This window comes from Pseudorca crassidens, chromosome 20 (genome assembly GCF_039906515.1).
Source record: "Pseudorca crassidens isolate mPseCra1 chromosome 20, mPseCra1.hap1, whole genome shotgun sequence".
Taxonomy (NCBI): Eukaryota; Metazoa; Chordata; class Mammalia; order Artiodactyla; family Delphinidae; genus Pseudorca; species Pseudorca crassidens.
Genome location: NC_090315.1, coordinates 45814018 through 45841219, shown reverse-complemented (window position 1 = coordinate 45841219; position 27202 = coordinate 45814018). Strand labels below are relative to the sequence as shown.

General features: G+C 51.2%; 1 protein-coding gene across 3 annotated transcripts in view; it reads right to left on the bottom strand.

The window, feature by feature from the left end:
- Positions 1–3588: 3588 nt before the first annotated feature.
- Positions 3589–27202, bottom strand: part of WWP2 (WW domain containing E3 ubiquitin protein ligase 2) — a 145487-nt gene continuing 121873 nt past the window's right edge. For 2 of the 3 annotated variants that reach the window (XM_067719814.1, XM_067719813.1), the window contains exons 10-24: positions 24815–24989; positions 18546–18600; positions 14938–15019; positions 14189–14317; positions 13430–13505; positions 13076–13147; positions 12757–12845; positions 10720–10879; positions 9346–9479; positions 8936–9076; positions 8120–8240; positions 7678–7782; positions 6156–6252; positions 5905–5977; positions 3589–5425 (exon numbers count right to left, since the gene is read on the bottom strand). In XM_067719814.1, coding sequence (XP_067575915.1) covers positions 5326–5425; positions 5905–5977; positions 6156–6252; positions 7678–7782; positions 8120–8240; positions 8936–9076; positions 9346–9479; positions 10720–10879; positions 12757–12845; positions 13076–13147; positions 13430–13505; positions 14189–14317; positions 14938–15019; positions 18546–18600; positions 24815–24989 — 1609 coding nt within the window. In that variant the 3' untranslated portion in view covers positions 3589–5325. The remainder of the gene's footprint in view (positions 5426–5904; positions 5978–6155; positions 6253–7677; positions 7783–8119; positions 8241–8935; positions 9077–9345; positions 9480–10719; positions 10880–12756; positions 12846–13075; positions 13148–13429; positions 13506–14188; positions 14318–14937; positions 15020–18545; positions 18601–24814; positions 24990–27202) is intronic. The other variant, XM_067719815.1, reaches the window with a different exon arrangement.

The following is a 27202-nucleotide window of genomic DNA, read 5'->3' as shown; positions in this document are numbered from 1 at the left end:
AGGGAGATGCAGACAGAAAATGAGCGAGTCCTCACACAGACTCAGTACGTAAGGGCAACAGGAAGGCAGGAGGGGACCAGAAACTGGGGTAGGTAAAAGTTTCTACACAGAAGGGTGGGATACAGGTCCCCATGAAGCCCCATACAGCTTGGCTACCTCCCCTCTGCCAGCGGCAGAAGACCAGGGGGCAAGTGTAGCCCCAGGCTCAGGGACCCGAATCAGAGCAGAGGGCCAGGGGGAGAGAAAAGGTCAGGTCAGTGGCCAGGACTCTGAGAGCCCCGGCTCCTTCCTGTTCCTTGTTCCCAGGAAGCCTACAGGCAGGTTACCTGGCTCAGGTACAGTCTCCCACTCAGGTGGGGAGCAGAGGACTCATCTCTGGAGAAACTGATCACCCCAGAGAAAAGACCCCTGCACAGTGATATTTAGGGCCCCATGAAAAAGCCCACTTGCCACCCAATACCCTCACAGCAGAGACTAGCAGGCAAGAGACCACTCATGAATGTCTTTCTCTGAAATAGGGAGCCAAAAATTTTGAGTAAGGAGTTATTCTTTTCTTCCTTCTCCATCTGCACTCGCTTTTTCCTGTCTAATGGTTTTGCAGCTGCCACATCCTGTCCTGCTGACCATCCATTCCAGAGTCTGGTCTTTGAATGGCAGTTTGGGGCCCTGGCCTGGGGGGGACATAGGAATGTCACAGATCCAGGCCAGAACAAGTGGGATGGTTTGGCTTAACAAGTTTGCCTCCTTGGGCCTCCATCTTTCTCAAAGCCACAGCCAGGTACACAACTGGTGCCCATCTCCGCTGAACTCTCAGCCACCACTGCCAGGCTCTAGGTGCAGCCGACCCACAGTTCGATCTTGCCCAACGTTCTGCATTTTTGTTTTATTTATAACCCATGGGCTTATTTATCTTGTTTTTGAACCAGGCTTTTTTTCTGTCTTTTTATATTTTGTGTTCCCTTTTTACATTATACGTTTGGAGCCGAGAAGCTGATCAAGTCATGAGTTCATGGTACCATCTTGATGGAACCCCACATTTTGGTTTCTAGTACTATTTTACACCAAAAAGAACCAGGGCTCCTAGTGGAGTAGTTGATTTTGTGTTTGGGCAAGAGAACTAGTGTTGGGACTAGATGTCATGGAGACCGTCAAGTATATCTGGAGAGGTGACAAGAGAGTCGAGTTGAAGGGGCCAAAACTGTGACAAGCATCAAAAAGAAAACAATGATCATTGTCACTGGGACCAGCTGAGTTGGAGTGAGGCCCTGAGTCCATGATGACATTCAGAAGGTACAAAAAACAGAAAATGTGCCAAAGGCAAGTCACATGCTCCGATCTGAGTCAGCTGATTGGTGCTTGACTCGTGCAGCATGGACCACAGGAAAGTGACCTTGAAAGTGACTATGAAACTTAAACCAACCTCAGAATCAGAGGGACGTGGAGAAAAGGGTATTTAAAACTAGACTCATGGGGGAGAGTGTAGGGAAATGAGCAGAGGTAATAACTTTGGGCACTGACTCAATTTTTTTCCCCAAGATGAGGCTGGGGCCTTGTTGTTGCCAAGTTCAGCTGAAGATCAAGAAGTACCTGCTATTTGTAAGCGTTCCTCTGAATGGAAGCACGTAGATCTTTAGCCTAAGTTTTTCTAGAAGGATGATGTGAGCCCCAATATAGAAGGGCAATGGGGTAACAACAGCTGAGCTTTCCAGATCCAGTGAGGTCCCACCTTACATAAAGTCTTGAGCCCCACTGGGGACCTTGGGTGACAAAGGGAGTCATATCTGCTCTTCAGTTCCAAAATAATTTGTAGCTTTGGCTAATTTTATCAGGAACTTACTACAGCGTGTAGAGGTAGGGAGGCTTCCTGCTTGTCTAATTTAACTTGAAACACTTAAGAGTAAGAAAAAAAATGAGGATATAGTAAAAACAAGGATCAGTAATTAGAATCCCTAGGGTGAAAGAGCTGTATGAAGGAGAAATAGTTGTACCACATTATACCATTTTGTTCTGGAGTAAACAGCATTTAGATCATCATAATGATATAAACATTTTTCTTGCTTTTCAGTTTTTTGAATAAACCTTTAGAAAAGTACAGACTTCATTATGGTTACAAAATAGAACATAAATGGTTTTTAAAAAAAAAAAAAAAACAACACTATGATCATGTAAAAGCAAAAGGGCAGATGCCCAGAGTTAGGAGATGGAAAAGTGTAAAAAGAGCTGGAAGAACAGACAGTGAAGCTCATATATCCAGTTCGCAGAGTGGGGAGGCAAGGGGTCCTGTCCAATGCTAAGGCTGGTAAAACAAGAACCTTTTTGAAGGGCAATTGAGTAGAATCTGTTGGGATTTTAAAGTCTATCTGGAGGGATCCGAAAGAAACCAGCAACAACAGTCGCCTCTAGAAGGTGATCAGAATGCCTGAGGAACAAAAGAGGGGGGCTTTCACTGTGGACCCTTCCTGTCTTGGACTTCTAAACCGTTTTTACAACTTTGAAATAAAAATAAAGGTGCATAGTCAACCGTCCAACTCCAGGACTGCCCCCTCCCAGAAGAGCAGCATCAGTGCACAAGACCTGACCAAGAGCCTCAACCAGCAAACTGTTGGACACAAATACAATGCCCGTTAGGACAAAGATGGTTGTGTTACAGGACAACCATGACATGGGCTATCACACACTAAAGAATTCACTGGACCTGTGTTGACGAACATGGAAAGGTGTCCCTATTAATATCTCATTTAATGAGATGAGTTGCTCAATATGTGTAAGATCTCATTTTTAGTACATTTTAAAATTATATGTACATACGATTTATACACACAAAAATAGTCTGGAAGGACAGCAAACTGAACAGCAGTTACTTCTGGGGATAAGAGCGGGGAGAACAATTTCAACTAGAGATGTCTTATTGGAATTTATTATGAGACGTCTGTATAACGTGTGGACTTTTGTCGATAATTTCCTCAAAGTATAGCTTTGGTGCTGAGGGTAGTGAGTTCAGCTGATGAACTCCAGGGAGGAGATGCTCTGCCACCTCTGCCTCCCTCGGGAAGAAGCCCGGTGAGAGCAAGGCCTGATCCACAACCAAGTCATTTCCATGTCAAAAGCATCAAGACTGCACTGATGGGTCCTATCTGGACCTCCATGTGTTCAAAAAAGTGGGCGGCAAGCCCTTGTCTGACCATGATGAGCTCAAGATCAGGGGGTCCCTCTATGATCATGGAACTCAAGAAACCCCAGGAAATGTTTCTCGAATGAATGATTGCCCAGAACACTGTCCCCAGGAGCCGGTTCCTGAAGCCGGTCCAACCTGCAGGCTCAGCTGTTGGCTCCACAGCAACTGCTCAAAGAAACCCAGGCCAAAAGGGTGCTGTGAGGCAACTGACCGAGGGCTGAAGCCTGTGATCCCCTGATGAGGACTCAGCCACCCACCAGAAGTGTGGCTGTCTTGGTTAATGACACACACAATTCTCAAAACCAGCAAGGTCATGGAACGTCCGCCCCTGTCTGGACCTAGAGGGTCTGTGGGGCCTAGAGGCCTTTTGTCTGGAGGACAGTAATTTTGGACACATCCACGCCAACACCACCCACAGCTGCTGATTGTTTATTGCACAAGAAACTGGCAATACCAAGGCAAGGGGGTGGGCATTACAAAACAATCTGGTGACCAACTCAGAGCTACCAAAGGGCATTCCGTACAGACACCTCAGTTATATACACGTATGTACACACCCACACCCACATGACAACACTCTGCACGCGCATGAGCCTGAGGCTCCCAAACCCCGCAAGGCAGCTTTGCACCCCAACCCCCAACATGGTGAGACACCGCAGGGAAGCACTGCCAACGATTCGAGGGAAGAAGAAAGGTTGGGCTGCAGTGAGCTGAGCCACCCGAATCAGCACACACCAGAGCCAACATAGGCCAGGGGGAAGGACGAGGACCTGGGAGCACGCGACTGTCTTCAGAAGACCACGTAGCCAGTATGAGGGCCTGCATGGGGGCCCAGCACAATCACCACTCCAGCATCCTAGAGGAGAGTATTCGCCCGGAAGATCTCAACACACAGCGGGATGCCCACGGCAGAGGCTGGCAGGAGCTCCAGCAATCAAGTCAGACAGTGGGCAGCAGCTCAGGGCCCTTCTGCTGGCTTCCAAGAGCATCGTTTCCTCTGTGCAGGTAAAGCTGCACTTCTAGGCAGAGTGAACACACTCTACAGTAGCTGGGGTGCACTTCATTCTCAACCCGGACGCATGTGCCGCCTGGAGGTCCGGGGGCTTGGCAGGTCAGCCCCACGTGCCCCATCACCCCATCTAGCAAAGGGAGTTGTCTACTGGAGGCGGAGAGGTCGGGGTGCCACTCAGGACAACAACCCCCTTCCCTCTCTGTCAAGGGTCGGGGACAAGGCTGCTGGGAAGCTGAGCCGCCGGGTCAGGCCTGCCTGAGCTCGTAGAACTGCTAAGCAGGTTCCTAAGGGGAGCAGCTGTTTGGGAAATTCTTGGACCAACAGTGCTGGGTCCCTCAGGGTCCCAGCCATGCCTGGCGCACCAGCTCCTTGACAGGAAGTAGTGACAGCAGCATACCAACAACAGAGCACAAAGCAGCCCTACACACAAAATGTTTCAAGTGTATGTAAATGGGAAAAGAAAGTCTGAGGGGGTTTGCCGTTTCCATCCGCAACACCCAAGCAGCTGGTACGACCCTTTGTCTGCTGGAAAGAACCAACTGGCCAGCAATGAGTGGAGGGAGGGGCCATGCTGCTCAGCCTCTGCAGCTGGAGACGGCTAGCGAGGGACGAGCGGTGACCTTGATCTGGAGCTCCGCTCCCTGAGACCTTCATTTATACAGATCACTGGAAAAGTTCTATACAAAACAGAACCTCTTTTACTGACAAAGACCGTGGGCTTTGTTAGCCCAGAACACCTACCCCAAGTGGTTGGTCTCCTTCTCACCTAACAAGCCCATGAGGCCTAGGGCTGCGGCATGGCGCGCCCCACCTTGCACACTCACACACACCTAGGATTGGTCTCAGGGGAGAAGGAGGGTGAGCTCTACAGACAGGGTCAGCCCTCCAGACTTTGCAATGGTTGATGGGGCCAAGAGTGACATGGGGGCTTTATTCCAGACTGCCACCAGTGGGTAGGAGGGTGGGGTGGGCAGGGCCTCTTGAGGTCAGGCTCTGCTGCCACCAGCCTGACGACAGTGTGGTCCTATGCAGGGCCACCATCCACAGGGGCCTCCTGGGCTGTGCGGCCAGCAGCTTTTCGGGCAGGCAGGACTCAAGACTACATATGTGCTGGGGGCGTGGGAAGGGGCAGCCTGAGTTACTCCTGTCCAAAGCCCTCGGTCTCCTCGACAGCATACAGCAGCTTCTCCTTCAGCTGTTCGTAGCTCTTGTATGGTGGCAGATCCAGCCGGTTGAAACTGTTGAGAAAGGAGAGCAGGGCAGTCAGCACAGGGAGGTCAGAGCTTTAACAGCCACAGGGTGGGGTCAAAAGAGTTCCCAGACTGTGGCTCGACCACAATGCCAGCCAGCCAGACACCAGAACAGGGTCCCTGAAGGCTGTGCTGTGTCCCTGGACCATGAAGGAGTCAGAGGAGGCAGGGCTGCAAGGGAAATGGGGAACCACAGGCAGGGGGGACTCAGGACAGCAGCTCTTTGCTGACTGGAATAACAGTGTTTCAGTATTTCATATCCGGTACTGCCGTCAGGGCACATAACTGCTGTCACAATTCCCAAAAGATCAGAGGCCCAGGCCCAGAAGCCCCTCCTCCCCAAACCCCAGAACTACACACAAGTTGCCCGGGTCAAGGCCCCGAAGCCACCTTGCCCACAGGGCTGCCCTCAGTGGCTCATCGGGTCTCAGGTTCTGGCCACCTCCCACCAAAACCAGCACACTCACCAGGTGTGGCTTCTGGGCAGCCAGGTTTCCTTGCCAACCTTGTCAATGCAAAACTTCTGTGGTCCATTGCTACCTGTTACCCAAAGAAAAACATATTGTATATAACAGGATGGTCCGACCCTCCGACTCCACCACAGATGGTTCAGCCCCCTTCCCCTGACTTGCTTCCAGGGAAGACACTAGGTTCTGCTCCCGCTTTGAGCTGTCCTCCTCTCCACCCAAGGGTGCGAGCAGGGCAAGTGAAGACATACCAATGAGTTCGGTGAATCCCCCAACAGGCAGGCGGCAGGTCCCAGTGACAAACTGCAGCAGCCGGATTCTCTTCTCGTTGTCCATCTCCTTCACCACCTGGAACCCCGCAAGCCAAGGCAGAGTCAGGGCCCCCATGGCCCAGCACTTTGCCCTGACATGTAACTCTCCAGTCAGCCAGGGCGCCTCTTTAGGGCTGAGAACATGGAGCCCAGGCTGGGTGGGAAGGTGACAGCCAGTACCTGGAAAACCCCAAAGCTGCTCTAAGAGGCTGTGCTCATAGACCATTCCCACCAATCTATGTGACATCTCTTGGTCTCAGGGACACCCCAGGCCAGGTAGTCTCCTTTCCATGCAAGTTCCACTTCTAAAAACACACTAAGGGTCTTCCCTGGTGGCTCAGTGGTTAAGAATCCGCCTGCCAATGCAGGGGACACGGGTGCGAGCCCTGGTCCGGGAGGATGCCACATGCCATGGAGCAGCTAAGCCCGTGTGCCACAACTACTGAGTCCACACACCGTAACTCTGAAGCCCGCGCGCCTAGAGCCCGTGCTCCACAACAAGAGAAGCCCGCACACCACAACAAAGAGTAGCCCCCACTCACTGCAACTAGCGAAAAGTCTGCACGCAGCAACAAAGACCCAATGCACCCAAAAAATAATTAATTAATTAAAAAGAATGCTAAGGATGAGACTGACTGCTTAATAGGTATGAGGTTTGTTTCTTTTTTTTTTTTTTTTGGCTGTACTGCATGGCTTGTGGGATCTTAGTTCCCCAACCAGGGATTGAACCAGAGCCCTCATCTGGGCCCTCGGCAGTGAGAGCTCGGAGTCCTAACCACTGGACTGCCAGGGAATTCCCTGTATGAGGTTTCTTTTTAAGGGAGATGAAATGTGCTGGAATTTGATAGTGGTGATGGTTCCACAACGTTGTCAAAAGCCACTGTAAAAGCCACTGAACTGTATACCTTAAAATGCTTAAATTAACATGGTGAAGTTTTATGGTATGTGAATTTTACCTCCATAGAAAACCTATATACGCTCATTCTTTTTTATGTATGCTATACTTCAAAAGGACAACAACGACAAGACCCACTCATATAAAGGAATCGATTCACTGTATCCAGGACATCAAGCTCTTTCAGTTTCTCTGGAGCAAGCCCAGGCTTTCCCATCCCACCTGGCTGGAAGGAGACCACGCGACCCATGAGAGCTCTCCCTCCTGCCTAAACCACCCCCCGTCCACACACACACACACCAGCATTGGGAGCTGGCCCACCGCTGACACCTCCTGTCACATGCAGTGGCCACGACCCAGCTGCAACAGCTCCTTTTGTCCCAAGGTTGGGTTTTTCATCTCCTTTTGCAAGTTGGGGGAGGTGAGGAGAGTGTCAAAGACGAGGGAGGTGATAACACAAGCGTCCTCAAGCTTGGGGTCGAATCAGGTCTCGCTTTCTGTGGGGACGGCTCAAACATCCCTGCCCAGACCCTCACCCTGACTGCAGGGACCAGACCCAGTACCCACCTGCCAGAACCACTGGATCTGCTTGCTGTTCTTGGTATAGTGCCGGTAGATAGTGTTCTTCTGCCAGTCGCTCATGTCTATCTCCTGCATGCCGCACAGCATCAGCTGCGGTGGACAGAGAGGGTGTCAGGCACCCGGCGCCAGCCCTTTCCCCATGGTGCGCCGTGCCTCATCCACTCCCTGGCAGATGAAAGCATCCCACACATCTTCAACTATTTCTGCGGGCAGTTTTAATAGTATGGGTAACACGTGGACCCCCTGCAGACAAGGGCCCAGGTGAGGGCAGGTGCGAGACCCAAGTCCATGTTATTTGCCCGCTGCCACCGTCCTGGGAGAGCGCAGGGCTTTACTGGTGAGTCGCTGTGGGTGCGCGGCGAGGCTATCAAAGGGCAGGGCAGCCCCAGGGGCAGGGGTTCAGGGTCCCAACAACCTCAGCCCTCACCTCCAGCTCTTTCTCGTCAAAGTAGCGCAACCACTCCAGGGGGGCCACCTCGTTGAAGCCATCCAGGAAGGCCTTGGTCTGCTCTTCCACGCCTCGGGTGAAACGCCAGTCAGTCAGCAGCCTGAAACCAAGACCGGCCGTCGGAGGAGCCCAAGATGCACTGCCTAGGAGGCCACCGCCAGGGCCTGCCAGGGGGCTGCTATCGGCAGCTGAGAGTTGACCTCGGGCAGGCGGGACTCCCAGGCTGCGGCCGGCCCCAAGAGCACGGCCTTTAAAACCTCAGAGTAACCCGGCAACACTTGAATCTTCGAAATCCCCCCCTTCTGCTCCTCTCACCACTGCTGACTGAACCTCAGACGAGTGGAGGTTAAAAGACGAGACCAAGGGACCTGAAGAAATGGGCACATTCATGCACAACCTCACGTGCGAGAGTGGGTTTAAGCGGGCAGGACGCAGACACCCTGTGAGTTAGGAGGAAGAAGGGGGATGCGCCGAAGCTTTATGCCTCTTCAAAGAAATTCAGCCTCGCGGTCTTGAAGTCTACCACTCGGGAACAAAGGGCACCCGGGAGCTGGCACACAGGGCCTCGGGCTCTGGCTGCCCCGGCTCTGCTCAGCACGTGGCTGGCCATGGCAGCCATCTGAGGTCAAGGCAAAGTGAGAGGTTCTTTCCATCCCTCGTGACCCAGGGGCCACGCGTGGGGGCCTGGCTGAAGAGGGTGCCCCAGGATAAGAGCGGGAGACCCTTTCTCTGCAGCCAGCTGTGTCTCTGCTCCCCTTTATCCAGGCCCCTGGCTCCCCAGTGCTTGAAACTCACATGATGTACTCTTCCTTGTTCTCCTCTGTCACTCGGATGCTCTCACCACCTTCCTTCAGCTCATGGGTTGTCACCTTGCCCAGGATCTCCATGTCTTGGATGAAGTACAGCTCTAAGCCGCACTCTTCCAGATTGTTCTCTCTGGGGGCACGAGAGACCAAGAGGGAAGATGTCTGTCTTAGAAGGGTCTTCCCTCCCTCCTGCTGCATCACTCACTTTTAGTGCTCGTGGGACGCGAGGACTCACAGGTGGCCTAGAACCCAGAAAGGCGTCACGGGACATCTCCCTGATGCAAGGAGAGAATTCCAGAGCTGCCCTGCAGGGGGACCTAGAAGCTGTGCATCCACCCGCACTATGACCCACCCTGAGACTCCCTCTTCTCCCAGCACAGGGCGATGGAGGGGACCCACTTGATCCAGATGATAGATTTGTAGAATTCGGGGTCGATGGATTCCAGGTCTTTCAGGGTTGGTCTCTTGTTTAGCATCCGCTTGTAGAAAGGGAGGGTGAAGCCTGTATCGATGAACTTTCCATGGTACAGAGCCTGAGGAAGGAAGAGACATGGCAGAGAGATCTGGTTTTCCTAGGATGCCCCATATCAGCTACTGCCCAGCTACTGCAACCTGCCCTCCTGAGCATCCGGCCGCCCCAGGGGCCTGAAGGCAAAGTCTGCAGCACTCTTGGTCCCACCTGCAAACCTCGGCGATGAGCAGAGCTGGCCGCTCAGGAACTCACCTCTGGCCCACTGCCTGCCTGCCGGCTCCCTGCTCTAGCAGAGATCTGCCCCCAGGCGTACAGAGACGACTCATTCAGCACAGCTCCAGGTGGTGGCCCTGACTCACTGCTGCTCTGAGCTGGGCAGCGGAGGCAGCCAAAAATAATGCAGACACGGCTGCTGGCGGGCCAGTGGTGAGTAATAGTCTAGGGTTTTACTGGTCTGTCCTGTCCGCTGCAGGGCCAGGCGGGTCTCTAGACCGGGGAAGAATGTGCCCACTTCCTGAGCCCAGCACCTTGGCCAAGAACTTCCAGACAAAGGGAAGGGACATATTTAGTCATGGGCTCTTGGGTCCTCCTGAGAGGGAAGCGGGGCAGACACTCACTCGGGAAGTCAGGGGAAGAAGTGAAGGAAAGCTAGCAGTGAAACCTCTCAAACTACCAAATGCGGCAGTGGGACCGTGGCCCTCACGGGCTCCCGTCTCCATCCTGGTTCTTGATGCTCGTGAGACACTCAACAGGACACTCAACAATATTCACACTGTGCTCCTATTTCTACATAAATACAAATACCTAACTCCCCCTTCCCTACTTTGCCCTCCTCCTGACAGATGCCTCCTACATCTTGCACCAACCGGTCTACTAGGGTTCTATTCTCAGCTAGTGTAGATTCCAAATCCCCTTCCAGAAGGCCTGAGTCTCAGTCGGACATTCCCAAACGCTGCCACCCAGCTTGTGGCAACACCCAGAGACAGGCAGCAGGTGGGCTGTGCCCGTCATGCCCCACCCCCAACAGGGCAAGCGCTGAATGTTAAGTGAAGACTTTGATCCAGGGACCCTGGGCTTTCGCTTGACAAATCCTACACAAGTCAACACGAAAACCTTCTCAGCACCCTGGGGTGGCCACTGAGAGAGCTCTGAACTATTTCCAGAACTCTCGCTAGCTTTTTGCATCTTTAGTGAGTAGTTCTGTAAAAGGACGAGGGTGGGGCTCAGAGAGGGGGGCGTCAGGCTGCAGCGGCTGCTGGTGGTGTATAGGGTCACCGCCCTCCCTGGAGGGCGAATCTTACCATGGCAATGAATCTGCCAATAAAGCGGAAGTAGGTGAGGTGGTCGGGGTTGATGGAGGAGGCGGGGTTGATCTGCAGGCAGTAATTGTTCTTCCCGGCGTATTCAAATAAACAGTACATGGGGTTGAGCACCTCGTGGGACAGGAGGAAAAACCACTCTCTGTGGGAGAAGAGAAAAACGGAACTAATGGATCCCTCCCTGCACACCTGTTGTGGAGGTGCGACTCTCCTGTGCTGTCCTGTTTCACCTAGTCTGGAGACATGCGTCCTGGGGAGGCAGCCCCACTGGGATCAGCACCTGGGCTAACCTCTGTGAACAGCTGGTCAGTGAATGGGGCAGGGTCAGACGTAGTGTGAACCAGAACAACTGCACTTGACGATGATGCTCAGGAAAACCTGCGTGCCAGCATGTTGGCTCCAGGTGCTGCATTCCAGGACTTTCCATCTGTTATCCAGAGCGCCTAATGGCAAAGGAGCTCCTTGCACCCTGAGCCACTATGCACAGTTGTGTAGGCTGTGCACTGCACAACGACACGATGTTACAGTATCATAGATTTGTACATTTATCACAACAATTTTCCTGCGAATAGCAGTCAAGCTGCCTTTTTTCTGATAAAGCCAGTATATCTCGGCCATATTCCAACACAAAAGTGTCTTGACAAAGGGCATCTTTTTCTAAATCTTGCAAAGGTGCTATATGAACAGCAGCCACGCTGCTTCCACCCTACCTGAGTAGGCAGCATAATGTGAATACAAGGTAATACGTTCCTAACTCCTTCTGCATGAAAACTCTGTAACCAATGCAGTGTCTACATTTCACTCCCCCCAGCTACCACGCAGGTATCTCACTGCCCTTGTACTCTGCCATCCCCTCACCCCAGACCCCATCAACCGCACCCTTCCCCATATGTCCACGCATTCATCTGAACCAATGCCCATGCCTTCGCATCTCTTTGCTCCCTAGGTACAAGCCTCAAGCCAGAATTCAGAGTCCTCTGGGGCTTGAGCTAAACCAGCAGGGGGACGTCCCAAGGGGGCCAGTCCCTGGCTGCTGGGCTGTTTGTGGCCAGGCAGACGAGGAGTCCTTCGATGCAGAGGGTGCCCCGGTATCCTGTCCGTGGTTCTACCCTGTGGTAGAACAGCATGACGTAACCTACCATAGGGTAAAACCACTGGCAGGACACAGAGAGACAGACACACACGGGGCGGGAGCCACACCACCAAGCAGAGCCTAGAGAGGAGGTCACCACGGTCACCACGGAAAAAAGAGCAATCGATCCGTGGGTGCCAACACAGAGGGCAACGCCACCAGCACACAGAGGACCAGAAGCAAGTTAACCCAACACCAAGTGAGAAGACGTCCCCACACCATGAGAGGTCAGCAAGCTGAGCAGTCACCGCAGGCCAAGATGCTCCTTCTCTCTGCCAGGGCCCTGTGCCCCATCGTCCAAGGCAACATGTTGCCAGTCTGTTAACTTTTGTAGGTGGGCTGGGGTAAGGGCAAGACAATGCTTTGAGCTCTTTTTAGGGTTATATTAGCTATTTTAATTTATTGACCCTGTGCACATGACACGCAGCTGAGTACTGATCGATGCCCTTTGGATTGTGACACAGCTTATTCATGCCAGGTATACACCAAGACAGCCGACTTAACACGCCCCGGCTGCCTCAAGACGAAGTGAAGCCCAGGGTCGATTCTACTGGACAACCACTTAACACCGATATTTAGCTACTGACACTGGTGTAGCCGGAAATAATGACAGGTTTGTTGGTAAAGAGCCATTGTCCCGAGCCCCTCCCCCAGAAGGCCCCTAGCCTTCCCACGACCCAAAAACTAAAGGATTAATACCTAGCCCAGCAGGGGACCCCCAGACCCAGCTCCAGCGCCCCTTCGGACTAGCCACACCCCTGCCCACTCCTGAAGATGCAGGAGAGATCTGGCAACACTCTGAGCAAGAAGCAGACAGCTTTCTGGGAGTGGGCCCTGTAGCCTGGGGAAGCGGGGTGCAGCGCAGCCTTCCGGGGCTCCCAACTCACCTGGCAATGCCTCCATAGTCCAGGCCCTCCTCGCCGCGCATGATGATGTAGAGCCGGCGGCGCAGGTCGTAGGGCTTCATGTTCATGATCTGGGGAGACAGAAGATCGTGGCCAGCCTGCTACTCTCCCTTCCATGGCAGGCTGGGGGGGTGGGGGACAGGGGACTCCCAGGCCTGCTCTTCGGCAGATACCGGTCACCAAGGCCCACGCCTTGAGAACTCTACCATGTGGGCTTAACAGGCTACATGATAGAAGACAGGGTAGCAGGAGGGGACCTCCTGCCTGCCCCTGGTCTTAGACACGGTGGTTATTCTCTAACCTGTTGGAAAGAATCCTCAAAAAGTGTCTGCCTGGAAACGCTGATCTTCACATGGCTGGGGAGAGCATTTGACTGATAAGAAAAGGAAAAAACAAACCTCAAATTGGGGTCTTGGTGGTAACTATTCAGTCTGGTCACCTGTCTGTCTGAACAGGCTTCCCCATCCCCCTGGGCTTGGGGAGAGAACTTGGCTGGCTTCCTAGAGATAACGTCACAAAACTGCTCGAGGTGAGACAAGTGACCTACTCCCACCTAAGACACAGGCATTCCAACGCCTGCTGCTGGGCTAGAAAACTGTGCTGAAATAACTCTACAACCCCAATCTCCAGGGGAGGTCCCAGTACCAGAACTCACATGGCAGAGGAAACGGAACTGGTGATACTTCCACCGAAAACTTCGATCATAGGCACCAGGGGAACCTTGCTTCGTCCTGGGAAGAGCAAAGATGTTCTGGAATCCATGTGATTTCTCAAAAATTAGCAACGCATCTTGTTAGTCCTAAGGAAAGCTGATGCTATGTTAAAGACGAGTAAAGTAAGGTGTAAAAGAAAGAAAGTGACTGCCATTAAGACCTTCTGAAGATTTGAAGATTAAAAAGAAAAACTAGAAATAAAGCCAGAGGGACTTCCCTCGTGGCGCAGTGGTTAAGAATCCGCCTGCCAAGGCAGGGGACACGGGTTCGAGCTCTCTCCAGGAAGATCCCACATGCCACAGAACAACTAAGCCCGTGCGCCACAACTACAGAGCCTGCGCTCCAGAGCCTGCAAGCTACAACTACTGAGCCCACGTGCCACAACTACTGAAGCCTGTGCACCTAGAGCCCATGCTCCCCAACAGAGTAGCCCTCGCTCGCCGCAACTAGAGAAAGCCCGCATGCAGCAATGAAGACCCAACGCAGCCATAAATAAATAAATAAATAAATTTATTTTTAAAAAAAGAAAGCCAGACCTCTTGCTTTTAGAGAAAGACCACCAGTGTTATTCTGAGTAAATAGAGTAGCCCCTTCTCTCCACATCCCCACTAGTGTGACATCAAAACTGGCCACTAGAGGGCAGTAAGAGCAGCTATACCAGGCCTGTGCTAAGAGTGATGTCACCTGTGCAAAGTCCTTACCCAGACTCAAACCCTGGGCGAGGATCCTTAAAGGTGGTGGTGCGGGTATTGTGGTCCACGAAGTAACGCACCCCCTCGCTGGTGTACTTCATCTCCCACCCTGGGGGCAGAGCTGGTTCCTGGATCATCCTGGAAACATGGGAAGAGAGTGGTTAAGGGCTGGCCTCACCTTCTGGGCCTCCATGCTAAGGAGGCTGGGGTCCCTGAAGTGCTGCTTTCTCTCTGTTTTTACCCAGGCCCTGCAGAGCCCTTGAGGGTGGGCCTTGAGGAAATGTGCTTGGCAATACCCAAGTCCTGAGGATGGTTCTGCAGCAGAGAGAGGTCATCTACTGTCCTACTGTGGCAAAGAACCAGCCCTGGGTGGATGGCCATGGCCTGAGCAGGCACCAGCAATCATAAGGCACCCAGTACTCCATCCCAGACCAGCTTCTGGGGGGTGGGGAGTTGACAGTGTTGGGGCAGGGCTCTCAACCCTTCTGAAATCACATGATCGGCATCCTGCACAATTGCACAGAGACCAGCAGCACCTGCCAGCCAGGCCACTCTGTATCCATGAGGAAGGCCAACTTAAGGTGCCACTTTCAAGCTCTCACTGGGCCAACGTCATATCATGAGGGTCTCAGGGCACCTGTGTGTGGCCAAAGTTCCCAGAACATCGGCCGTGGAGGACAAATGCAGTCCAAGGCCACCAGGCTAGTACTGGAGGTGCACAGGGCCCAGCCCAGACCCCTCCCGGCCTGAGTCCTTACCCCTGGGTCCGAGGGTCCTCCCACTGGGTAGTGCGTGTGTTATGGTTCACGTAATACACCCGTCCGTTGTCCTGTCTCTTCTCTGTCAGGGGAGAAGAAGGAAAAGCGGACTCTCAGATTGAGACGTCTTGAGCCCATGTCCTCTCCCCTCTGGCTCCCACCTCCTGGGTGCTGGGTCTGAATTTCTACCCCTGTTCCTAACCTGTTAGAGAAGTTTAACCAGCGCAAGCCTGGTTCACTCACATCTGTCACTGGCAAAGAGGACAAAGAGAATCTTTCCCTATTGGGGAGTAGGGGAGGGATATACACATTTTCAACTCCAGATCAAACACCATCTTCGGTTGGTTGATTTGCTGGAGGCAAGGGGGCGGTGTGGCAACACGGAGGGGAGAACATGGAGAGGGGGCAGCCCAGCTGAAACCAGAGGCATAATTGCATCCAGCTGTGTGCAAAGTGGAGGCACAGTCCAGCCTCCCCAGGATCCTGGCCCCCACCCCCGTCCATCACGGCTGCTCTCTGGTTCTGCAGCCCCTCCATCCACTGGATGCAGCCGACCCAGGTGCCCCTGTCCCACAGGCAGGGTCACTGTGGGGTGGCTGCATTTTCCTTCATCCCTCTCTGATCAGCGCTCTGCACCACAGGGCCTATGTACCCCCCTGCTTAAAGGCAAAGTTTTGTTCTCAAACTCCTACATCGCAGCAAAACCTCTATGTTGCACACATGCCAAGAGACCCCTGGGGTTGTGGGCACTTACAGTGCCATCCTGGTCTTACACCTAAGTGTGTGCTTTGAGATGGGGCCGTGTTTGGGGAGCTCAGACATACTTTCTATTTTCTGGACAGCACTGATCCTGCTGCCCTTTTACTGGTGTACTAACAATGGCGCTGAGTTGTTTGAGGGAGAAACTCTGGGCTCCAGGGGCAAACTCAACTCCAGCTGGTGATTCTGGTCTTTAAGAGGGATTGAAAGGGGCGCCCATCAGCTCCAGGTGGATGGCAGGCAAGACTGGAGCAAGACTCCGAAACCAAGAGCGTCACCTTTCCCAGCTCAATGTTCCTGGGCTTTCAAACCTGTTTCTGTCCTGAAAACAAACAATGCTCATGGCCCTCCCTCTTTTACGATGACAGGGAGAAATTAAAGAAATAAAAATCATCAGTTCCAGAAGCTACAGGGAAACCAAAAGCTGAAATAGATGCAGAACTAGGGAGCCCAGCCCCCTCCCCTTGAGTAGCAGGCTGCAATGTTCACAGTATCAACCCATGGTCCTGGTCTCTGTCTGACTTACCTGGTATCCACTACTTGATGGAAATTTCAAAAACAAGAGACTTGAAAGAAAGAAAAGAAGGTGACTGGGATTGCTACAGAGCTACCATCACCTCAGAACAGCCTGTGGGACCGTCCCACAGAAGACCGGCTTCCCGACAGGGTTCTGAGGGGAAGAAGGAGCTGCTCCCAGCCCGGAAGCTTCTGCTTTGAACTAGATCCTCCCGCGTGTCCTCTCCCAAGGGCCAAAGCCGAGGCGGGTGGATCTGTCCAGCCGGGAAGTGCCCTTGTTGCTGCGTGGAGGCCTTCCATGGCCCACTGGAACCACCTTGCTGCATGCAAGGTCGTAGTCTGGGAGCTGGGAAAGTCCTTAGGTGACATCTAGCTTGACCCCATTTAGGAAGAAATGGACTCGGGAGCATTCAGTCACATGCCCAGGGTCAGAGCAGCTGAGAAGATGTGGATCTTAAACCTCAGGTGCTCTGACCCCTGGGTCGGTGCTCAGGGAAAATGTGGGATCTCTCCTACAGGAGCAGAAAGGGACCCAGGACTGAGCACAGGAGACTTGGCAGCAGGGTTGCACTAAATGCAACTCTCCTTTGGTTTTGCTATACTTTCGGTTCCATCTTAACTCCCCCGGGGGAGATGACCCTGCCACAGCCCTGGGGAAGCTAACACAAAGCCCAAAGGATTTGATCAGGAAGGTTCCCTGGCCCTCGGCCAGATGTTCTTCTCCTCTCAGTTTCGTATCATTACGGTCTGGTGTGTTCTCCTGATCATTTGTAAACAGCACTGACTCCGACCATGGCTCCTATTCCCATCTCAAATATTTCACACCTGGCTTCTAGGAGCTGTTTTTGAGACCCTATAAGCTGCTCTTACTTGGTGACCACCGTTTAGCAGAACTGGTACAGAAATAAACCACTTGACTCTACAGATCCAGGAACAATTCTGGGTTCCCTGCTCTAGTTCACAGGGTCTGCCAGATAGCCTTACAGATTCTTATTTCATCGGATGAGTCTTTCCCTGCCCAGCCAGGGATCCTATGTTTGACCCTCTCACATTTGACTTGCTGTCAATCTCTGAGACAACAGTGAACAGTGACCTTTCATCAGTTCAGGGAGCCGGGTGGATCAGCTGTGTGCCTAAGGCATTACCCCGCTGAAAAGTCAAGAACTGTGTGGAGGCCCCGCTATCTGAGTTTTTCCTCTAGGAGGGCTTGGAGGCCTTTCCAAGTGCCCTGGCATGCAGTGGTAATTGACTAACTGATACCCTGCAGGGCCATAGGGGTTGATGCAACCCTGTAAATTACTACCAGGGAGTAGTTGTGTCTGTATGGAGAGATGTAGAGGATCCAGTTCAAAAGCTGCATTTTTCCAGGTGATGCTTTTCCTATCATTGTCAGTTTCTTCGTCTTTGTTGGGGAGCACACCCCGGCCTTTTTTAATACTATTTGTGAACACCATCAAACCAGCATTTGCTGTCTTCTGCTGGCCTAACAAACAAACTAAACCTGACCCACAACAATTCCTGCAAAAACGGCCCTCTTCAGCTCCCAGGGACTCCTGTCGTACATGCTGAACAAAACCCCGACCCAGCTCGGAGCTGCAGAATGCACTGGGTCCTGCCATCTCTCATGACCCCTGTGTGCATGGCCACTCCTTCCCAGAATAGCCATAAGGCACACCGTCTCACCAAGTCATGGCTGTGCATCCCTCTAACTCATTATTGGCAAATCACACCAAGGACTTGGAGTTCTCCAGTGACAAGGAGAATCCAGGACGACATCATTAACTAGCAACAGTACACTTCCATAACATCACCAGCCCTCACTCAACTCTCTTATCTGTTCCCCTCTGGCCCCTTTCACAGCCGTTATCATAAATAAAAAGGCGGCTGAGGTCAAAATCAGGCTGAAGTCCTCCAACATCTCAGCTGCAAAGAAAGGTCTGGTAAGGTGTCTAAGCAGACAGCCACGGACCTGCAACAAATGCATCTGGGAATCAGCCAGTGTCAAAATGCCTTCATCAAATAGGATGGATTCTTGAGGAGACACCTTGAAAGTCAGCACCACAACCCAACAGTCCCAAGGCTGCTGGGGGATTTCTCTCATAGGGTCACCCCCCTGCAGCTGTGGCAGGTGAGTGCTATAGGGGTGCAGGGGAACTCAGTTTCTTTCCCAACCTTCCAGCTCCATCACCTGCAACTGCTCCAGCTGGGTATCCCCAGAGGGTGTGCTGGAGAGAATAGAAACGGGGAACCGAGGCAGGGAAGTGAGAAGATGTGCAGGGAAAGAGGACAGAGCACAACAAAGCATCAGCACAGAAGGAGAATTCAGTACTTACCCCAGCCAGGAGGGAGGGGGCCCAGCGGGTCATGGTCAGTGGGAGCACTCGAAGACTAAACACAAGAAACACAGCAGAATACAGAAGTTAAAAAAAAAAAAAAGGCCACTGCTTAAAAATAAATCAATCGATAAAAATAAAAATGCCAAGGACTGGTTTCCACATTTTAGCACTTAGCAGAGTATACGGTGGGGACTTAGGTGGCATCTGCTCCTCTCGAAAGTCTTCAAAGAAGAAGAAAAACCAAAAAAGAACCCTGCACGCTGAGGGCCCAGACGGGTTGTGGAGAGGATGGAGCGAGGGGGAGGGAGAGGTGTGCAGAGGAAGGTGGGCCAGGACGCCCCCAGGCCAGGCCGGGAGCCCGGAGCGGGGCTGCCCGGCAAAGCGCGGCCGGCCGGTGCGTCAGCCGCTCGGCTACTGCTCAAGGCGGCCAAGGCGGCTGAAATCACCACCACCTCCAACTTTCTCCAAGAACCACACACGGGAGGGGAAAAAATATCGCAGGCCTTTCCAATGAAATCATTCCCACAAACCCTGCCCACGCCCAGAGCTTCCTGGCTGGGGGCTGGGCCCTCCTCCCTCCTGGGCGCGGGGAGAGGGAGCAGCGGTGTGCGGCAGACTGAGGGCCATTCAGGCCCCGGGCCCCTCACCTCCCCCAGGAATGTTTTGCTTCCCTTCACAAAGCACCTTTCTTCTCCTCCGGCCTGAACCTGAAGTTGTTCAGTGTTCTGTGTGCGTCTGTCTGGGGAGGTGGGGCTGGGGGCGAGATGATGAGAGAGAGAGACAGAGAGAGAGAGAGACAAAGACAGAGAGAGAGACAGAGACAGAGAGAGACAGAGACAGAGAGAGACAGAGACAGAGAGAGACAGACAGACAGAGACAGAGAGAGACAGAGACAGAGAGACAGAGACAGAGAGGGAGAGAGAGAAGGGGAGACAGGAGAAAGAAGGGGGAGCTGACTCCAGGCCTTCAGGGTCACTGTTTACATTAGAACCTCCACCCCCAGCCTCACTCTGCTGCGGGGTCCCTGGGGCAGGGCTGCAGTGGCCCAAGAGTTCTCATAGCCTGCGGGGAACGGGGGTGCTGTCAAAGACTCTTCACACTGAAATAAAACAAGTATTGTTCCCCGCTGGCTTGCTTTTTCTCTCTCCTTTTTTTTCCTTTTTTTCTTTTTTTTTTTTTTGTGCCAAAGCATTTTTATTTCACTTACTAAAATTTAATTGTTACATGAGGGGGATCAAGTTCTCAATGCAGGCTTCGGGCTGCCTGGCGGGCCCCGTCTGGGGGCGGTGGAGCCACACACACGGGCAGGAGGATGAATGGAGCTCAGTCTCGGCTTGAGAAAACATTGGTAGAACTCAACTGCCAACGAACCCCCTTCCACGGCCCTCCCTCCACCCCCCGCTGAAAGGACAGAGAAACTTTCTTTCTGAGGTGGCAGCTACAAGTGACTCTTCCAAAGCAGGTTCCAACAAAGACATTTCAGTCTTGAAACCATAGGTTCCTTGATGGGACGGAGCCCCCTTCCAGCAGAGGGCCTCCTAACCAGGCAGAGTGAAACTGCTCGAAGGTGCGGGAAGCCGGGCTGTCCTGGATTTAGGGCATGTTGCCCTCAGCCTCGAGGGTGTGCTTACAACCCCCACCACTGTTCCGATTTGTCTGAGGGCTGCTGAAAGAAAACTTCCCCAATTCACGGTGGTTATTATGGTATGTGTGTGGAGGAGAGGCGAGGTGAGGGGAGTTGGCATGTCATAAAACCCAAGCTCCTCCACCTTTTTCATAGTTAATACATAACAAGAACAGTGGGTACAAAAAACACGCGGCAACAGAAGGGAAGGAACTACCTTGTGAAACATGCACGTGCTTCAGACAATGAAGCCAAGTAGGAGGCGGCGGGTGACGTTGAGCTGGACCAGTGTCCTCGCAAAAAGGAAGGGCTACAGAAAAGGTCATTCTAAGAAATTAAAAGCAGCAGCATTTGGTGCAATTGTTTTGGCTGATTCAGGCCTTTTTTCTCCCCCACCAGAGTAAGTGGATGATCTGCAAAGCATTCAGCAGCTCTGCTGGGAAATTAGCTCCCAAGTGGTACCAACAGGGCTTCAGCGGGCTTACAGTCGTCTCTTGCCTGACTCTACAAATCAACATACCAAAAGGTCTTTTTTCTGACAGGCTTCGTGACCTGCACTGAACTAGAAACAAAAAATGTTTAACGGCCCCTTTCTTAATCTTTGCCTTTTTTTTTTTTAATGTCAGAAATTAAATGTTCACACAGTGTTGGCTCTCTTTCATGAAGGTGGTTTTTTGAAAAATGTCTTTGGTATCCTCTCATTCTCATCCCTAGAGGCGGAGAGAAGAGGAGGCGGACAGGAAGGGTGAGAGACCAGAGACTGATAAACATGAGCGACACGTGAAATGGGTCAGTGGAAGCTGACGCTCATAATCATTTTACCTCTTACAGTTAAAGCAAAGCACTTGAGGATATTTCTTCCCTAATGTATATAGTACAACTTGAAAAATGTTTAAAGGAAGTGAACAGAAGCCAAGAAGACACAAAAAATTCAAAGTTATATATCCTGGCCAGAAAACCAAAACCCAAAAACCCCACATCTCCAGTGAGCCAACCAACTGCCCCTTCTCTCCTGCCACACCTTCCCCTGAAATGAGAGATCCCAAGTGTTACCTGGAGCATGGCTGGAAAAGCACAGAGAAAGGGGTATGGTGGGGGAGGGGACTGCGGTCAGAGAAGAGATCCTGGGATGTGCAGGTGACTCTAAGAGACAAGACAGTTTCCTTTATTATTAAGAAGAGAAAGGAATGCTGTTGAATAATTTTCCTGGTAACCGTCCCTGGGCTGGAAGAACTGGGGTGCAGGCCATGAGCCAGAGGGCTCACGTGAGTTCAAGTCCCTTAGGGACTAAAAGCATTTAGTTCCAGTAATATTTTAAGATACAAACTCAGAAATAAAGAATGTCTAGCAAACACAGCCGAGGGCAAGACAAGCTCTGGGAAGGGCAAAGAGGTTACAGTGTGGAAGGCAGGCTCCTTTTTTGTTGTTGTTGTTTTTAAGGATGCACCCACTGGGCACAGGACAAAACCCAGGTGCTTGAGAATTTGATCCAAGGGGCTCGTTGCAGAGCAAGAAACAAGTTGTCTGTTTCTGGATAAAGCACTTGGGCGTCCATACGTTAGGAGCCGCAGGATGATTTGCTTCAGTCTTGCCAACACTGGCTACACCTTTGATTATCAGGGGAGGATCAGGCAGGAGTGGCGGAGGAGTCGCCACAGAAACAGTAGTAGGCTGCAAGCAGAGTCCCGTCGCAATTACAAGATGCACACGACTGGGCTGGGCATGCTCGGTGGACCGCAGCAGGACCACAAAACAGAGGGCAAATCGAAACTGCAGCGGCCAAGCGCAAGTATGTGCACGATGATCACGAGTAACAACGGCACACTGGGGCGTCAGGAGAGGGAAACTTGTCAGAGATAAGGGGATGATAACAGCGAGGCCCCCCCGGAAAAGGTATGCATTGAGGCAGGAAGGAATGCAGGAGACTGCCATCTGGGATTCCCTTGATTTCCCATATTGAACTGTATTTCGTGTTCTCTGCAGGCAGCAAAGAAGAACAAGGGCCTGGTTTCAGCCCAGCAGCAGCAGCAGGAGGGGGAGGGGAAGCCAATGGTATGGTATCAGCTCTTAAGTCTTCCGAGTCAAACCTTGGGCCAAGGCCAAACCCCAAAATAACTCTATGAAAGCGACTCTTCTTACTTGTAACCAGGACATGGCACCATAGCAAACAAGAGGGGTAAACCAAACCCAGAGGGGAGGGGAATCAACAGAGAGACATTGAAAGCTGACCCAAAAAAGATTCCTACCACGTTTTTCAATATGGGTCTTGTTTCAGGAACAAAAGGGAACCAGCACTTCCATCCAGAACCCTCCTGGATCCCCAGCCAAGCTGAGAAAACCAGGTTAGAGGACTCAGAGAGAACATTTTCTTTTAAGCGCTGAATCTTTACTTTTAGGGAACACTCCAAGTCAAAGTTCTACCTCTACAGGCCTGGAATGATGTTGCTAAAATGAGAGAGGCAGGAGAGAGGAATGAAGGCTCCAAAAGACCGAGCAGACATGAGCTCCAGGATCTTCCCTTTCACACACCAAACATCTGGGTCAACTGACAGAACCTACACAGTGCATGGGAGGGTAGGGAAAAAGAAAGAGTCCTTCAATGGAGTTTTCTTTTTTAATTTAAGAAGTCGGGTAAGCAGGGAGACAAAACCATGTGAGACTCCTAAAACGCGTCCTTGTCTCTAAGTCAAAGGACAAAGATGCCCAGACCTTTCCAGTTTTGCAGCCAAGAAAATGGCAGGGAAAGTCTTTGGGGCCCAGCTCAAACGGAATAATTTCTGAAATGCAGAGAAGGACCAGATTCCATCCAATTTTGAAACATGCCAGAACCGGATGCCCGGCATGTATGAAGGGGGCTGTGGAGTGGGAGGGCAGATGCCCAGCAGTGCTGCACCAGGTAGACCACTGGGCACGGGTTGTAGCCAGGCATCATAGCTGACCTTGGAGGCAACTCAATGTGACAAACACCAGACTTTCTGCTCATCCATACTAAGGAAACACTATATGATGAGCAATCAGTCCCCACAGACAGAAGAAGGAACAAGCCAGCCAAGGCCAATGCCACCATGCCTTCTGGTTGATGGGGTAGCTCCTGCTTTGGGTGAGCAGAGAAAGAGCTGGAAATGATGGCAAAGCTGATGATGAATGTTATTAACTGGAATTACAGGTTTTCTGAGCATTTAAAAATGGGTTGTGGGGTTAAAGTTCATTTCAAATAGAAACAATGTGAGTTAAACGTGGTGATGTCCTAGACCAGCTCAAAAAGTTTCCAGCTTCCGATATACCACACCCTGTGCAGGTTCCACTGCAGGGGGAACAAAGCTTCATGTTCAAGGGGCTCTGAGAAAATGTAATCAGAGTTCCCACTTGGGAATACCACTTCTCTCTGCCAAAGAAGCTGTGTGGCTGGGCTCCCCACCAAGCACCAGGCTGCTGGTAGGGGCTCTAATGAGACAGAGACCCAGGAAGGAAGGTTCCTAAAGGGACCCAGTATGGGAGACCATTAGACAGTTAATTTGGGACCACAACTCTCTGACTTCAGGACTAGAAGGTTTAAATGTTATTCTGTAGGTAATGACCACAGAAGGCTTTGAGCCAGTGATTAATAATGTAGAGCAAAGCCCCATTCCTTAAATCTTCCACAGTGATTTTTTTTAAAAGTGACAAAACGGGGAATTCCCTGGTGGTCCAGTGGTTAGGACTCCGAGCTTCCACTGCAGGGGACCCAGGTTTGATCCCTGGTTCGGAAACTAAGATCCCACAGCTGCGTGGCACGGCCAAAAAGTTAAAAAGAAAAAAAAAAAGTGACAAAATGACAGTGATATTTGAAGACTGCTCTGCTAGAAACAGGCAGTACAGATTGGAGGAGAGAGAATGACAGCAAAGAGACAATTCCAAGGCTGCCTTAATCATTCAGGTGGGAAGGACAGAGGAAAATCAGGAATCAGATAGAAGGAGGCTGATTTAGACCGGGGGTCAATACAATTTTTCTGTAAAGGGCCACAACATTTTAGGCTTTATGGGCCACCTAGTCTTTGTTGTGGCTACTCAACTCTGCCATTGTAGCATGAAAGCAGCCACAGTCAATACCCACACTATGGGGTGTGCTTGTGTTCCGATAAAACTTTATTTACAAAACTAGCTGGGGGCCCGTTTGGCCCAAAGGCCATAGTTTGCCCACCCCAAATCCAGATGAACTTTAAGGTCCCTCCATCCTTCAGAACCTGTCAGATAATAAACAACTAAAGAAAACCAGTAGCAGCAATAGAAAGGGAAGAATTTGGGTGACTGCTTTGATTTGAAAAGGCAAGGTATGGGAGAGGTCACAGCAATCTTCAGGTCTCAAGTCTGGGTAAATGGACTTGGATGGAGGGACCAGAAGAGAAATCCAGTCCTGGAAGAAAGATGGGGGAATTCAGTTTCAGATATACATACTGAGTCCATAAACACAGAAGGTGGACATTGAGTCACTAAGTTAGAAACACTGGAGTTTGAGGAATTTCACTGTGATGAGTAAAACCTCCAGTGTCAGAGCACTGACATTTCTAGCCACCATTTTCCCTGCTCGCCAAACAGGTCGACGGAGAATGTGCGTGGCCGCTGGGAGGCTCCCCTCCCTGGTGGCTGGCCCCCAGCCGCTCACCTGGTAGAGGAATCTTTGGCTGAAGTGCTGCATGGCGCCCTGGAGCTGGTTGCGCTGGGACTGCCACTGCTCATAGCTCCGCACGTACTCGGCTGTGGGGCGCTGCCAGGTGGTGGTCCGAGTGTTGTGGTCCACGTAGTAGAACCTGCCTCGGGGGTCTGTGCGTTTCTCCCAGCTGCAAACATCAAGCTCAGAATGAATATAGTGACCGCCTCACCCCTCCGCTCAAATGCTAGAGAAATCTCAGGATGGCTGGCAAGGAGGAGGGTGAGGAAGGGTCTGGTGTGGGGTCTGGCACAGGAGTTTGGCTCCTCCGGGAAGGCACAGCCAGGTGGGCTCCAGTCACGGAGGCTTCTAGGGCTTCGATGCTCCTAGCAGACATCTGTGGTTGCCCCCACCAGCAACCCATCCCTCTTTACCAACAGCTCCTGATTTCCATGTCAGAGATCCAAGTGGCTCTGGGGCACCTGACTGTACTCCCAACCCTGGAGTTGAAGTGTTGACTGGACCAGAAGTGGGCAAGTGACCTATGCTGAGCCCATCAGGATGAATCTCACGGCTTTTGCTAGTTATGGTGGGAAGACTATAGTCTCTCTTCTTTGCTGGGTATGACTGAGAAAGTATGCAGTCCTGGGACTGGCTGCCATCTTGGACCCAAACACAATATGAAGTTGACCCAGTAGATGGCAGAGCAGAAAAATGGGGAAAAAAAGCCAGTCTCGGGGATACTGTTGAGCCACTGGATCATGGTTCACTTGAAACCAGGATCTACATCTAGAATTTTTAGTTACATGAGGCAGTGAATTCTCTTCATTATTCAAGCCAATTTGGATCCCAATTTTTGTTCCTTGAAACTGAAATTATCCTGATATAAGGTGCCAGTGAAAATACGTTGCATGACCACGAGAAGAAGAGTTGGTGCAAATGACAGCAGGACTCTCCACATTATCTTTTGTTGAGGAAGCAATCTTTCCAAAGTTGGCCCTAAAATATCCATGGGCAAGGCAGGGCTAGAGCAGAGAGTAAAAATCCTCAGCTGTGCTTGGTAGGTGTAACTTGATTTCCACATACACATGGAAGAAGTGATCAAAAGTAAGTAAGAAAGGGAACTCCGCAGGGTGATAGAAATATTTTACATTTTGATGGAGTGTGAGTTACATAAGTGTATACATTTGTCAAAGCTCAGTGAACTGTATAACTAAGATCTGTTTATCTCACTGTGTGTAAATTATATTTCAATTTTCAAAAATGAATCTGAATCTAATTAAGCCTCCATATCTAACGACCAGTTTACCAGGAAAGATAAGGAATAAAGGAGCATGTAACACAACACCAGGAGTCACAATCAGCCACATCCAGAATGTGAGAAATTCTACAAGACAGATGCCCAGGATCTTCAACAAATAAAGAGCCAGAAGAAAACAAGAAAGGGTGGGGGAACTTATAGAATAAGAGAGACTTATGAGATCAGCCAAAAGCAATGTGTTGATTTTGAGTTTGGATCTGATTCAAACAAATCAAGCGTGAAAACATTTTTAAGACAACTGGGGAAAACGCAACACAGACTGCGCATGACATAAGTAAGGAAATATTGTTAATTGTGTTGGGTGGGATAATGGCATTTTGGTTATGTTTAAAACAAAACACTCATCTGTTAGAGGTGTATGTGATGTATTTATGGATCCAAGGATATGATGACTGGGATTTGCTTTACAATTCATTGGTCCCCTCCCCTGAAAAGTGGGAAGATCAGATAAAACAAAATATTAACTGTTAGAACCAGGCAATGGTTACAAAGGATTCATTGCTATTCTCTCAAATTTGCTGTATGCCTGAATTTTCCATTATAAATTTGAAAGGGGAAGGGGGAGAAGAGGAGTTTTAAAAAAATAAGAGAAAGATACCACTGAAGAAAACGAGGTTAACCCAATGCAAAAGGAACCCGAAATGGATTACACTGTACGATTCCAAAGTGTTGGAGGGTCTTTGTTCCCTAACTACCTTGTCATACCATCTCTGAATTCTGATCTTATCCACATGACTATGGCGCTTTGGTCTGATACTTTCCTCAGCTTTCAGGGTTAGCCTCCTAGCTGACTTTTGTTGCCACCTCTTCAACAATTCTTTCAAACTCAAAGCCTCCCTAAAAATGGCTTCTCCTCAAGTAGTTCCCAGTCCCTGTTCACAGACTGCGTCTGAATTCCGCTTGCTGGACTGCCTTGCCGTCCTGACCTGCTGCCACTTTGGATTCCACTAAACGCCATCCCTCTCGCCCCAAACCTGAGCCTTTCCCCGTCCTCCCTGCATCAGTCCTCCTCCCAGGGATAAAACAACACCATCATTCCCGACTCTTCCTTTCCTACAGATGTCAGTAAGCCACTCAGCCCG